The 15,987-nt window shown below is 41.5% G+C and overlaps 1 protein-coding gene across 1 annotated transcript in view; it reads left to right on the forward strand.

Moving 5' to 3' along the window:
- The window catches only part of LOC106580143 (versican core protein), a 59,754-nt gene extending 46,314 nt beyond the window's left edge, over positions 1 to 13,440 (forward strand). Inside the window, exons 10-14 of the mRNA XM_045704210.1 lie at positions 3,960 to 4,118; positions 4,727 to 4,809; positions 11,282 to 11,426; positions 11,707 to 11,889; positions 11,994 to 13,440. Of these exons, the coding sequence (XP_045560166.1) occupies positions 3,960 to 4,118; positions 4,727 to 4,809; positions 11,282 to 11,426; positions 11,707 to 11,889; positions 11,994 to 12,157 (734 nt within the window). The 3' untranslated portion in view covers positions 12,158 to 13,440. The remainder of the gene's footprint in view (positions 1 to 3,959; positions 4,119 to 4,726; positions 4,810 to 11,281; positions 11,427 to 11,706; positions 11,890 to 11,993) is intronic.
- Positions 13,441 to 15,987: the final 2,547 nt, after the last annotated feature.

Here is a 15,987-nt window from a genome sequence, read left to right on the forward strand (position 1 = left end):
TGGTTTATTGTTTTTCTGGAAGTTTCACTACTAATAAAGATATGGAACCCAACACACGCTGCGCCTTGGTCCCACCTTTATGACAATCGTGACAGAATATCCCACCACAAATGGACCAAGCAGCGTGCATTGGAGGAAGAAGTGAGTTGGACATGGGAGGAGATCCTGGTCGGACACGAGAACCTTCCTTGGCGGGAGTCGCCAAGGAGCATAGGGGGACAGCGACGACGCCGGGGACCGCGGCCACAGAAACACCAAGATTCTTTTGGGGGGGTCACATGGGGCGGACGGCTGAGCAGTGGAGAGTGCCAGAGCCCGAATGGGATACCAGGGAGAGGTTTTGGCTAGGAGTATGCTGCAGCGCAGGCGTTTGGAAGAGCAGGTCACCAGTCCGCTGCCACAGAAACCCCAAGATTCTTTTTTTTGGGGGGGGCACATGGAGCTAGCGGCTGAGCAGAGGGATGAGCCAGAGACCGTCAGGGAGGCGATGGAGAAGTCACTACTAATAAAGATGTGGAACTCAACACACGCTGCACCTTGGTCCGACCTTTATGACGATCGTGACAATCACTGATCATTGAATTTAGATAACTTCTTTGGGATAGGGGGCAGTATTTTCACGGCCGGATAAAAAACGTACCCGATTTTAATCTGGTTACTACTCCTGCCCAGAAACTAGAATATGCATATAATTAGTAGATTTGGATAGAAAACACTCTAAAGTTTCTAACTGTTTGAATGGTGTCTGTGAGTATAACAGAACTCATATGGCAGGCAAAAACCTGAGAAGATTCCATGCAGGAAGTGCCCTGTCTGACAATTTGTTGTCCTTCTGTTGCATCTCTATCAAAATTACAGCATCTGAGCTGTTACGTGACACTTTCTAAGGCTTCCATTGGGGTGTCTGCTGTCTCTGGGCAAAGTATAGGAGCAGAGTTTGTAAGTGGTCAGCCTGGGGACAGTGAGACTGGAGATGCGCAGTCACGAGAACTCGCCATGTTTTCTTTCTCTTTGAATGAATACAACGTTGCCCGGTTAGAATATTATCGCTATTTTATGAGAAAAATAGCATAAAAATTGATTTTAAACAGCGTTTGACATACTTCTAAGTACGGTAATGGAATATTTAGAATTTTTTGGTCACGAAATGCGCATTACCCTTTGGATAGTGACCTGAACGCATGAACAAAACGGAGGTATTTGGATATAACTATGGATTATTTGGAACCAAAACATTTGTTGTTGAAGTATATGTCCTGGGAGTGCATTCTGACGAAGAACAGCAAAGGTAATCCAATTTTTCTAATAGTAATTCTGAGTTTAGGCTGCCCCGACGTTGGCGGGTCTGAATAGCTAGCCTTGATGGCCGAGCTATGTACTCAGAATATTGCAAAATGTGCTTTCGCCGAAAAGCTATTTTAAAATCGGACGTAGCGATTGCATAAAGGAGTTCTGTATCTATAATTCTTAAAATAATTGTTATGTATTTTGTCAACGTTTATCATGAGTAATTTAGTAAATTCACAGGAAGTTTTCGGTGGGTATGTTAGTTCTGAACATCACATGCTAATGTAAAAGGCTGGTTTTTGATATAAATATGAACTTGATTGAACAAAACATGCATATATTGTATAACATAATGTCCTAGGAGTGTCATCTGATGAAGATCATCAAAGGTTAGCGCTGCATTTAGCTGTGGTTTGGGTTTTTGCGACATATATGCTTGCTTTGAAAATGGCTGTGTGACTATTTTTGGCTGGGTACTCTCCTGACATAAACTAATGTTTTGCTTTCGCTGTAAAGCCTTTTTGAAATCGGACAATGTGGTTAGATTAACGAGAGTCTTATCTTTAAAATGGGGTAAAATAGTTGATTGTTTGAGAAAATTGAATTGTGGTATTTTAGTTGGTTTTGTATTTCACGCCGTGCGATGCCATTGGCTGTTGGCTAGGGGTTCCGCTAGCGGAACGTCTGTCCTCAACAGGATAACAGAGGAAAGACATTTGGCATTGTTGGAGAAAAGTGACATATCTCCAGATAGTGTTTGTGATCTATCTTAATATGTGATCAGTTACCTGAGCCCTTGGGAAATACAGTGAGACGATGAGACTGAGTCATTAAAACACTGGCGTAAGAGTAGAAATGTGATGGTCACCTCACAGTACAGCTCTGTTCAGTGCCTTCTCCATAACACCTGCTGCTTCCACTCACAGACAGTCTCTGAGTCATAAACATCTTTATTTATGTCTTCAGGACATCCACATTTTACCGGCCTTAGTGTCAGCCTCAGGCACTCATACTATTAAGATATATGGTAGTGTTACTAAACACATTGCCAGGGGCTACAGTCTCTACAAATTCCACATGACTGGAAACACAATGGCCTAATAAATAAATCAGACATTTGGTTGATACCCACCCAGTCAAGTTGTAAAGGAATTTACCAGTACAGGTGTGCAAGTCTTAATCAGCTCAACAATGATGCAATCATTCACTGGCCTTAAGCAGGGAATGTGAAAGGAATCAGTAGACATTACTGGATTTGTTCAACAGAACCTGGGTCGGGACACTCGTTGACATTGACGGGTGTAATGACTAAGGATGTCATCCAGACCAACTCATAGCATCTTATTTGAGTCTATAGCTTCTCTGCAGATCCTGTGTGCTAAGACCCAGCTGTTTTCTAAGGGTCTCGTGCCAGAGGAGAAACAGTAAGAGTGGACAAAAAGAGAAAAGGCCACGATTAATCCAAACGGGTTGTACAACTGTATTGAGGGAGTAACCACGACAAGAGAGAGAGTGAAAATAGTAAATATACGTGTCACAGTAGTACACACAACACACACACACACGATTGCATCATGACAGGGTTACAATCAAAATGGTTAATGAAATCTGATATTGAAAAAAGATACATCGATAACCACTAGTGTAGGCTACCAAAGGGCTGTGCTTACACAGGCAATCCAATTCTGATATTTTTTTCCACAAATATTTTTGGGACCAATCACATCAGATCTTTTTCAGAGCTGACCAAATGACTAATAAGTAAAAAAAAAAATATCAGAATTGGGCTGCCTGTGTAAATGCAGCCCTTATGTAACGAGGTTAGGAGATGTTATTCTTCCTGTGTGTCTATTAGAAACTAAGGGGATTGATAGCTGAATAATGTGTAATGCTTCATACTTAGATTCTTACGTTGGGAAACCCTTGGCTTGGTTCCAATTACAGTAACTGCTGTAGGAATTGCCAGCTGATGCTCAACTATATTATTTAATATTAATTGGTACCAGGTCAGGGGTTTTCCAACATAATTATCCATATCTGCAGTAAATGCAGAATGTGACCTGCCAACCCCTGTAACTATTCACCTTGCAGAGCTATATAAAATACATTCCAAAATCGTAGTCTTACAGTATTTCACTTTTAATTAGTTATCATAAGAATAATAACCTTAAATTGATTTGGGGAAGATCCAGTAGACAGTACACGTAGCTATCCAGGATGTTAGTGTGACACTCCTGCTGTTGTAGACCCTAAGTGTCTTTCTTTGTTTGACCTCCCCACTCGTTTAGTGGTGCTGGGGGGTAAAGGAGGCAGCAGCCATATCCTGACCCTGAGAGAGAAATACAGTGAGAGAGAGCGAGCGAGAGCTCTAATTAGTGTGTCCGAGATAGCAGCAAGGCCAGACACACAGTACCCTGCTCTCTGTCTTTCTCCCAAATATCTCCTTAATCTATTTGTTATGCACTGGAGGATTAGTAACAAACAAAGATAAACATGCAGATAGGACCAGGCTCCTACAGGTGTTGAACAGATTGGACATTCTTAGGGCAGATTCTATTTTTCAGTGAAATAATAGTGAAAGGTTATTGGAATATGTGTAACCTTTATATCTATTAATCATATTACCTCTCTCTCTCTCTCTCTCTCTCTCTCTCTCTCTCTCTCTCTCTCAGACACTCAGACATGTGACTACGGCTGGCATAAGTTCCACGGACACTGCTACAAGTACATCCCCCAGAGGAGGAACTGGGATACAGCGGAGAAGGAGTGTCGGGTACAGGGGGCACACCTCACCAGCATTCTCTCCCATGATGAGCAGCAGTTTGTCAACCGTAAGTGTGATGTCACACATGCACGTACACGACACGCAAACAACACTATTAGTTGCACACAAGACACAACCAACTAATAGTTCAAAGCATTTGCATTACCAGACAGGCAAGCAGACAGACACTCTTGCAGAGAAGAATGCTCAATAACACAGTATGAACAATCTGTAAGTTACTTCTATGGCATGTCAAAGACAGTATACCTCTTAAGGCACAACCCCTGCAGGGTAGCAGCCAATAGTAGGATTATCCTACATCTGGAACGGATTTCCAGAAACACCAGGGGATTCCCAACACATGCATCCCCATGATGCTCGCCTTAAAGTCAGTATTTGCTCATCTCATCAGTGTATATGGGCTGTGGAGCAATAGTTAAAGAGGCATAGTGGATGACTAAAGTAGTTTTCTGGCTGGTTGGCAGCGCCAGCAGAGTAGACGACAAACGTCACAACTGAGAGAGAGAGAGAATGCAGGCAGGCAGTTGGAACAGGAAGAGTGATGCATGTATTTAAAAACGCCTCTCCCTGTTTATGGAGGGACTGAAAGACACCTAATAAGGCAGTGGAATCAATTCATTGACCTCCTGTGTTTCATTGTGCCATGCACGCCAGGTCTTGGACAGGACTACCAATGGATCGGCCTGAACGATAAGATGTATGATAATGACTTCCGCTGGACCGACAGCATGCCCATGGTAAGAAGGGATTCTCACACTTTTTAGCCTCAATAAACAGTGTTGAATCCTGTTAAATATGTTGCTGACACCATCATCTGGGTGGCCATCACCTGAGTGGCGCAGTGGTCTAAGGCACTGCAATTCAGCATCACTACAGACACCCTGGTTCGAATCCAGGCTTTATCACAACCGGCCGTGATTGGGAGTCCCATAGGGTGGCGTACAATTGGCCCAGCATTGTCCGGGATTGTCCGGCGTACGCCGTCATTGTGAATAAGAATTTGTTCTCAACTGACTTGCCTAGTTAAAGAAAGGTTACATTTTAAAAAATGATCCTGAAGTAGTGAAAAAATAAACTCACTGTGGTCACTTTCTCATGACGTACACTACTTTGTCCTCAACACCCTGTTGGACGAGCGCACTGGCTTGGTGTCACGCTACACTACATGTCCAGTGAGATTGGGTGCCACTCATTGACAACAATCTCTGTCATTCACAAACTTTAACAATAATAAAAAAAGAGCCACTAGGTTTGCCTCAGTATGTAGCGTTATGCGTCTGCACAAGTGGAAGTGTGTTTGTTTATGGTTGTTTAAACTTACTGCAGATTCCCCTCACTAAACAGGAAAGTGGTTAATTACTACTTTCAGCTACGTTATACTGATGAACTCTTCACTTCAAAGATAAGAGCCAACCATCACCAGGGGAGAGGGGGAGGGTGGAAGGGGGAAGGACAGAGAGTGCCTGGGGAGCAGGAGATAAGATGTGTCCGTTTGCAGCAGGATCCCTTCTCAGCTGGGAGAGATAGGAATGAAGGTGTCAGTGATGCGGAATAGAGAGGAGCTGACAGGCACAGACAGGTACAGGCCTCCCCCCCTCTTCCCTCTCCGCAGGAAGAACAGCAGGCACCCGGTGGAAGGGCCACCAACCAGCAGCCAGACACACAGATGGGCAACACCTGTGCACGGCAGCAGATAGAGAGAAGGAGAGGGGGGGGGTAGTGGGCCTGGGTGGGTGGTCAGCTTTAATGTATCTCGGCTTTATCTGGGAGCAGAGAGTGTATTAACAGAACTGGTATTAAATCATCTCTTGCATAAGAAGCTGGACAGAAGAAGAAAAAAAACATATTAGACGTACACTACATTTCAAAAGTTTGGGGTCACTTAGAAATGTCCTTGTTTTTGAAAGAAAAGCACATTATTTTGCCATTAAAATAACATTAAATTGATCAGAAATACAGTGTAGACATTGTTAATGTTGTAAATGACTATTGTAGCTCGAAACGGCTGATTTTTTTATGGAATATCTACGTAGGTGTACAGAGGCCCATTATCAGCAACCATCACTCATGTGTTCCAATGGCACGATGTGTTAGCTAATCCAAGTTTATAATTTTAAAAGGCTAATTGATCATTAGAAAACCCTTTTGCAATTATGTTTGCACAGCTGAAAACTGTTGTTCTGATTAAAGAGGCAATAAAACTGGCCTTTAGACTAGTTGAGTATCTGGAACATCAGCATTTGTGGGTTCGATTACAGGCTCAAAATGGCCAGAAACAAAGAACTTTCTTCTGAAACCTGTCAGTCTATTCTTGTTCTGAGAAATGAAGGCTATTCCATGCGAGAAATTGCCAAGAAACTGAAGATCTCGTACAACGCTGTGTACTACTCCCTTCACAGAACAGTGCAAACTGGTTCTAACCAGAATAGAAAGAGAAGTGGGAGGCTCCGGTGCACAACTGAGCAAGAGGACAAGTACATTATAGTGTATAGTTTGAGAAACACCAGTCTCAACGTCAACAGTGAAGAGGCAACTCCAGGATGATGGCCTTCTAGGCAGAGTTGCAAAGAAAAATGCATATCTCAGACTGGCCAATAAAAATAAAATATTAACATGGGCAAAAGAACAGACACTGTACAGAGGAGCTCTGCCTAGAAGGCCAGCATCCCTGAGTCACCTCTTCATTGTTGCTGATAATGGGCCTCTGTATGCCTATGTAGATATACCATTAAAATCAGCCGTTTCCAGGTACAATAGTGATTTATAACATTAATATGTCTACACGGTATTTCTGATCAATTTTATGTTATTTTAATGGAAGAATGTGCTTTTCTTTCAGAAACAAGGACATTTGTAAGTGGCAACAAACTTTTGAACAGTAGTGTACATATACAGTTGAAGTCAGAAGTTTACATACACTTAGGTTGGCGTGATTAAAACTTATTTTTCAACCACTCCACAAATTTCTTATTAACAAACTATAGTTTTGGCAAGTCGGTTAGGACATCTACTGTGTGCATGACACAAGTCATTTTTCCAACAATTGTTAACAGACAGATTATTTCACTTATAATTCACTGTATCATAATTCCAGTGGGTCAGAAGTTTACATACACTAAGTTGACTGTGCTTTTAAAAAGCTTGGAAAATTCCAGAAAATGATGTCATGGCTTTAGAAGCTTCTGATAGGCTAATTGACATAATTTGAGTCAATTGGAGGTGTACCTGTGGATGTATTTCAAGGCTTACCTTCAAACTCAGTGCCTCTTTGCTTGACATCATGGGAAAATCCAAAGAAATCAGCCAAGACCTCAGAAAATAAATTGTAGACCTCCCCAAGTCTGGTTCATCCTTGGGAGCAATTTCCAAAAGCCTGAAGGTACCACGTTCATCTGTAAAAACAATAGTACACAAGTATAAACACCATGGGACCACGCAGCCGCTGTACCGCTCAGGAAGGAGACGGGTTCTGTCTCCTAGAGATGAACGTACTTTGGTGCGAAAAGTGCAAATCAATCCCAGAACAACAGCAAAGGACCTTGTGAAGATGCTGGAGGAAACAGGTACAAAAGTATCTATATCCACAGTAAAAAACGAGTCCTATGTCGCCATAACCTGAAAGGCCGCTCAGCAAGGAAGATGCCACTGCTCCAAGACCGCCATAAAAAAGCCAGACTACGGTTTGCAACTGCACATGGGGACAAAGATTGTACTTTTTGGCGAAATGTCCTCTGTTCAGATGAAACAAAAATAGAAATGTTTGGCCGTAATGACCATCGTTATGTTTGGAGGAAAAAGAGGGAGGCTTGCAAGCCGAAAAACACCATCCCAACCGTGAAGCACAGAATGGCAGCATCATGTTGAGGGGGTGCTTTGCTGCAGGAGGGACTGATGCACTTCATAACATAGATGGCATCAGGAAGAAAGTTAAATTATGTGGATATTTTGAAGCAACATCTCAAGACATCATTCAGGAAGTTAAAGGTTGGTCGCAAATGGTTCTTCCAAATTGACAATGACCCCAAACATACTTCCAAAGTTGTGGCAAAATGGCTTAAGGACAACAAAGTCAAGGTATTGGAGTGGTCATCACAAAGCCCTGACCTCAATCCTATGGAACAATTGTGGGCAGAACTGAAAAAGCAAGTGCGAGCAAGGAGGCCTACCAGCCGGACTCAGTTATACCAGCTCTGTCAGGAGGAATGGGCCAAAATTCACCCAACTTATTGAGGGAAGCTTGTGGAAGGCTACCCGAAATGTTTGACCCAATTTAAAGGCAATGCTACCAAATACTAATTGAGTGTATGTAAACTTCTGATCCTCTGGGAATGTGATGTTAGAAATAAAAGCTGAAATAAATCATTCTCTCTACTATTATTCTGACATTTCACATTCTTAAAATAAGGTGGTGATCCTACCTGACCTAAGACATGGAATTTTTACTAGGATTAAATGTCAGGAATTGTGAAAAACTGAGTTCATATGTATTTGGCTAAGGTGTATGTAAACTTCCGACTTCAACTGTAACACGCACAGCCTTGATTCTCAATTAATTCAGGACATGTATAAATCCTACTGTGGGGGGGGGATGGGGGGGGATGAAGAGGCTGTTTGATTATTTTGTGGAGGATGCAGGGGGCTGTTGTTGGGTTGCCCAAGCGGGTGTTTGTTGAGTCAGTCAGCTGAGCAGGAAGCTGATGTGTTTGCTAACCGTAATAACAGGGTCTCTGCATGGGGCCTTAGGGAAGGAATGGGGAGAAGGGGGGTGGGGTCAGAGCTTTGAACAGACTATTTGAACAAAAAGCCTCGCTGAGAGATGGTAGCTCTGATCAATGCTGCAGTGCATTCCAAGCAGCTCTATGTAAAGCGCTCTGTGTCAAAATATTCTCTACATGTACAGTTGAAGTCAGAAGTTTACATACACCTTAGCCAAATACATTCAAACTCAGTTTTTCACATTTCCTGACATTTAATCCTAGTAAAAATTCCCTGTCTTAGGTCAGTTAGGATCACCACTTTATTTTAAGAATGTGAAGTGTCAGAATAATAGTAGAGAGAATGATTTATTTGACCTTTGAAGTGAAGCCTCTCTCAGAAAACTCTGTACAATTATGTCATAGTGTAGCGGGTCTTGCAGTATCCTTTGGGGTCTCTGAGGCAGCAGGGTAGATGGGGTGATGTGAGGATAGAGGACAGAGGGGTGGATGGGGTGAGGACAGAGAGGTGGAGAGGGTGAGGATAAAGGACAGGGGTGGAGGATAGAGGACAGAGGGGTGGAGAGGGGTAAGGATAGAGGACAGAGAGGAGGAGGGGGTTAGGATAGAGGTTAAGAGGGTGGTCAGAGAGACAGAGGGGTAGGAGAGTCAGTTTGAAAGTGGGAGAAAATTAAAAGGTATTTAGCTTACCCAAAGTGACAGTACATTTTACAACTCTTTGCCTGATCTTGTTTGTAAGTAAACACGTCTTTAAATAAGAAATATTATTTTAAAAATGTTTTTGTTGTGATGTCTATAGGGCCACAACATGACCATTATAATAGTTACAGATGTGTCAAAAGTCTGTATTGATCTGAACAGGAAAAAGGAAAATAGTGCCCCCGTGTGGGGAATCTAAGAATCACATACAGCTGTCACATTCAGAAATTGCCTCACCAACCTAACTACACTGAACAAAAATATAAACGCAACATGCAAAGTGTTGGTCCCATGTCTAATAACCTGAAATAAAAGATCCCAGAAATGTTTCATACACACAAAAATCGTATTTCTCTCAAATGCACACATTTGTTTACATCACTGTTAGTTAACATTTCTCCTTTGCTAAAATAATCCATCCACCTGACAGGTGTGGCATATCAAGAAGCTGATTAAACATCATGATCATTACACAAGTGCACCTTGTGCTGGGGACAATAAATGGCCACTCTAAAATGTGCAGTTTTGTCACACAACACAATGACACAGGTGTCTCAAGTTTTGAGGGAGTGTGCAATTGGCATGCTGACTGCAGGAATGTCCACCAGAGCTGTTGCCAGATAATTTAATGTCTACCATAAGCCACCTGAAATGTCGTTTTAGAGAATTTGGCACTATGTCCAACTGGCCTCACAACCGCAGACCACGTGTATGGCGTCCTGTGGGCGAGCGGTTTGCTGATGTCAACGTTGTGAACAGAGTGCCCCATGGTGACGGTGGGGTTATTGTATGGGCAGGCATAATCTACGGACGACAAACACAATTGCATTTTATTGATGGCAATTTCAACGCACAGAAATATCGTGAAGAGATTCTGAGTCCCATTGTGAGGCCCATTTCTTTTAAGGTATCTGTGTCCAACAGATGCATATCTGTATTCCCAGTCATGTGAAATCCATAGATTAGGGTTTAATGAATTTATTTAAATTTACTGATTTCTTCATATGAACTGTAACTCAGTAAAATCTTTGAAATTGTTGCAATATTTTTGTTCAGTATACATACTGAAAGGCTGTTGGTAACACAGACTGCAAATGTGAAACCAATGGCATTTGTTTTATATTTTCAACAGCAGTGTTGCTCCCTCCTGCTGCATCAAACAATGCATCTTACACATTATTGGTAAAAGCCCAAGTTCCTTTATTATCAATTGAGTCTAACTTGGTACACTTACATGCAATAGCAAGGGGGAGCTGGTGGGTCATGTTAGGGGTAAGCAATATTTTGGATTTACTGTGATAGTGAATGTACTGATTGTGTTGCCGTTGCCCTAGAGGGGGCTTAAGACTGGACTATCACTGACCATATCTACTGTTCCAATTATACCCCAGAGATAAGCAGTGTTGTCAGCATGCTGTTAGCTGTCATTCTTAGAGAGACAGAGTAGGTGTTTCTGTATTGTATGGGGTAGGACAACGTGAGACACTTGCTAGTGGAAAATCTCTAAGTTGTATTTACGGAGACCCTGGTCTGATCCTATTGTGATTGTGATTCATTGATGATACACTGATCATATATTTTACTTGTGTTTTATATTGTATTGCATCAGATTTTAAATATGTTTCTCCATATCTACCAAGATATTGAAATAAACATAATCCTAAACCTGATGATGCTGAGGTGGATGCTGATGAGGACGACGATGATTATGATGCTGCTGCTGCTACTGATGATGATGATGATGACATCCTTTCATAATAGTTTGTTTCTGTTCTTTCTTTCCCCCCCCCATCAGCAATATGAAAACTGGCGCCCCAACCAACCGGACAGTTTCTTCTCGTCTGGAGAGGACTGTGTGGTGATGATCTGGCACGAGGACGGCCAGTGGAACGATGTGCCCTGTAATTATCACCTCACCTTCACCTGCAAGAAAGGCACAGGTAAGACAAAGTTGTTTTTTGTTGTTGTTTTTATTATTTTCTTTGAAAACAATACTTTTTGCCATATTTTAAAAAAGGGAGTGTGTTCACCACAACTACACAATGTAAAACATGCAGTGCCTTGTTGAGAGCTATTTCAATCCACTGACTGTGTACATTATTAAATCATCCATTCATCAATCAATCCATCCATCCATCCATCCATTAATCTATTCAGCCATCCATTCAGCCATCCATTCAGCCATCCATTCTTCCATCTACCCCTGTGTGTTCTCCTCAGTGGCCTGTAATCAGCCCCCTTTGGTACAGAATGCTCAGACCTTCGGCAGGAAGAGGTCACGCTATGAAATCAATGCTCTGGTGAGGTACCAGTGTAAGGACGGCTTCATCCAGAGGCATGTGCCAACCATCCGTTGCCGTGGAGATGGCCGATGGGACATCCCCAAAATTGCTTGCATGAGTCGTAAGTACAATAGTATGATTAATTGACTTATTCTAGTGAGGATACCTTTGTTTACTGGTTTTCAGTCCACATTTTCTGACAAAGTGCTATTGTTTCTTCCTCAGCATCAAACTCCCAAAGGGTATTCTCAAGGACGCACCAGAGCTACAGCCTGTTCAGCAGTACTAACTACAAGTGGCGGTCCGACGAGGCGGAGGCCCGACACCGTCCTCACCATCGAGGAAGGAGATTGAGGAGATCGGTGAACAGGCGAAACAGAAGACAGTGATCGCCATGGTTAGGCTAGGTTACGCCTGCTCACAATCTGCAGAACCTACACAATAGGAATGCATGACTGTCACTCATGTGGAGATGGGTTCTTTTACAAATGAAAAAAGAAAAATACATTTTAACAAAAAAGGAACAAAAAAAACAAACCCAAAGGAAATGTGAAATTTTCTTACCATTTTGATGATGGAATCTTGGAATGAAGTGCCTTTTCAAAGAATATTCTGATAAAGGGACACTAATTTATAACAACGCCAAAGTGGATACCTTCCGCTGGCTACTGGAAAATAAAGAAAAATAACCTCTCATGAGTGTGCTGGGGAAGAACTTTGAACCAAATAGTGCATTCATTAGACAGTTCTCTATTTTACACAGACTGAAGATTGTTCAACTCTAACATGTTGAAAAAGATACAGACAAATGCTAGCTTTTGTGAAATTATTGCGCTTGTGTTATGCAAAAGAATACAAAACATTTTCAAATAGTCTGTGCTACGCAGCTCCTAACGCTCAAATGAATCCACAGTACCCAATACATCTCCCATTTCAAAGAAAGAGGATCTATCCTTGGGTTTATCATCAATAGAGGTCTTGTTGTTAAACATGATTACTGTATGTATTTTATGCAGTTTTTAATCCAAGATTTCATCTTTACCAGAGGAACTGAGCAGGCCCTGGGACTATTGGATGGCAAACGTCACTGACCAATCAGATCACCGAAAGAAAAAAGAAACATGGGGGAGGCCGATCCAATCAATTTAGAGTGCTTGTGACGGCAGTTTTGAACAAATAACCAGTACCTTGTCCTCAGCTGCAGCCTTCATCCCATCTCATACGTGTCTTGTAAAGATAAATATACAGTTGAAGTCGGAAGTTTACATACAACATAGCCCAATACATTTAAACTCAGTTTTTCACAATTCCTGATATTTAATCCTAGTCTGTAATACCAACATGTTTTAAAAGAACACTAAGGTAACCTGCCTAGATGACTACTGACACAGCACTCACGTCTGTCGCCATTAAGTGCTTTGAAAGGCTGGTCATGGCTCTCATCAACACCATGATCCCAGAAATCCTAGACCCACTCCAATTTGCATACCAACCAAACAGATCCACAGACGATGCAGTCTCTTGCACTCCACACTGCCCTTTCCCACCTCGACAAAAGGAACACCTACAGTTGAAGTCGGAAGTTTACACACACCTTAGCCAAATATATTTAAACTCAGTTTTTCACAATTCCTGATATTTAATCCTAGTAAAAATTCTCAGATTTAGGTCAGTTAGGATCACCACTTTATTTTAAGAATGTGAAATGTCAGAATAATAGTTGAGAGAATTATTTATTTCAGCTTTTATTTCTTTCATCACATTCCCAGTGGGTCAGAAGTTTACATACACTCAATTAGTATTTGGTAGCATTGGCATTAAATTGTTTAACTTGGGTCAAACGTTTCGGGTAGCCTTCCACAAGCTTCCCACGATAAGTTGGGTGAATATTGGCCTATTCGTCCAGACAGAGCTGGTGTAACTGAGTCAGGTTTGTAAGCCTCCTTTCTCACACACGCTTTTTCAGTTCTGCCCACAACTTTTCTATAGGTTTGAGGTCAGGGCCTTGTGATGGTCACTCCAATACCTTGACGTTGTTGTCATGACATAATTTTCTGGAATTTTCCAAGTTGTTTAAAGGCACAGTCAAACTTAGTGTATGTAAACTTCTGACCTACTGGAATTGTGAGACAGTGAAGTGAAATACTCTGTCTGTAAACATTTGTTTACATGTGTTTGCATGTGTCATGCACAAAGTAGATGTCCTAACTGACTTGCCAAAACTATAGTTTGTTAACAAGTAATTTGTGGAGTGGTTGAAAAATGAGTTTTAATGACTTCCGAACTGTATATGAATAGATATTTAAAGAATATATAATACATTGATAATGGGTGCCGTTTTCTTAGGTCAATGCAAAATGACAATTGAGAGAATGTGCTCCGTGAAACACTCCAAAAGACTTGAACAAAAACCTTTTTCAACAAGAGATGTGATATAATTTATTTTTTCAAGCTGTTATTTCATCAGTGAAATATTCTGATGATGCAATCAGTTGGCCTGACTACAGTCTCAATACTTTGTACATGTATTGTACAGGCTTTGCAGGAGACAGCTATCATCACAGTATTAGTCAATGTGATGAAGATATTCCTTTACTACACACTACACTAAATTTACCTTATAGTTTGACATTTAGGGGTCAACAATGGACCAAAGTGTAGGGCTTCAATCAGCTGATTATGCCTTGTCCTCATCACAATATTACCAAACACTTTGTAGAGATTTTGTGTGTCACAATTGAAGACTGTCATCAATTTGTGTCGTCGCCAGCAGTTGTGCTTTTTAAAACCGTTTTTGTCTTGTATGTTTGTCTCGTTTTGCCAGTTGTGTTTTAGCATTAAAGTGCACATAATAATGTTTTATATTCATAGCATAACTTTTTATTTTACTATGTGAATGTCTGGGATGTTTGTGTTTTTATTTTTAAAGAAAACAAGACCTGCTCTCTGTCACCCCCCAAAAAGAATAAATGTTTGTACATTTTACTTAGGCTCCTCTTTGTTTGTAAGCTCACCACCATTACATTGAGTGCCAGTCTGGTAGAGGCTAAGTTTCAAACCATATTCCAAACCATGAATTCATGTTCAGAAGTAAGCTTAGACTTTTATGATTCTGTTGGTCAACATGACCTCCCTGTGTTAGTAGTACAGACTTATTACCAGCCGGTGGCGCTGTTCAACATTTGCACTACAGTAGTTGCAAGACATGACATTGAACTGGGATAGTTACTTTCACTTGAAAATCTTGAGTAACTCCTGAACATTGCTTCCGTGCGACAATGCAACATTTATCCAGGAGGTACTCTATTCCTGCCTGAATGTTTTAATGCACAACAGTGTTTAAAGAAAACGGTGCACAAAAAACATGCAGTCGTATGGGTGAAAACAGCTTATTGATGAGAGGTCGAAGGAGAATGGCAACAATCGTGCAAGCTAACAGGCGGGCCGCAAACAGACAAATAATGGCGCAGTACAACTGATGTGCAGAGCGGCATCTCAGAACTCACATCTCAACGATCCTTGTCATGGATGGGCTATTGCAACAGACAACCACACTGGGTTCCAATCCTATCAGCTAAAAACAAGAAGAAGCGCATCCAGTGGGCACACGATCACCAACTCTGGACAATTAAGGAGTGGAAAAACATCGCCTGTAATGACAGCGAGTCCAATTTACTTGAGTGGCCTGTACAGTCCACAGACCTCAACCCAATTGGGCAGCTTTGGGATGAGATGGAACGGGCTGTTCACAGCATGAATGTACCGCCGTCCAATCTGTAGCAACTGTGTGATGCCATCGCGTCAGCATGGACCATCATCCCTGTGGAATGCTTCCAACACCTTGTAGAATTCCCCAAAGAATTAAGGCTGTTCTGGAGGAAAAGTGGGTCCAACCCAGTACTAGAAAGGTGTACCTAATAAATTGTATTTTAAAATGTGAGTGATATGACAGAACAAATTAATTAGAGGAAATGTAATGGCTACCAAAGCAAGACTCCGTATTGTTGTACAGTTCACATTCTAAAACAACCCACTCACACTTTGAGGCACAAGTCATCTCCATATCAAATCAAATCAAGCCTTATTTGTCACATGCTTGAAATGCTTACTTACAAGCCCTTAACTAACAATGAAGTTCAAGAAAGAGTTAAGAAAATCTTTACCAAATAAACTAAAGTAAAAAATTATAAAAAGTAACATAATGAAATAACAATAATGA

The sequence above is a fragment of the Salmo salar genome, chromosome ssa20, assembly GCF_905237065.1.
Source record: "Salmo salar chromosome ssa20, Ssal_v3.1, whole genome shotgun sequence".
Classification (NCBI taxonomy): domain Eukaryota; kingdom Metazoa; phylum Chordata; class Actinopteri; order Salmoniformes; family Salmonidae; genus Salmo; species Salmo salar.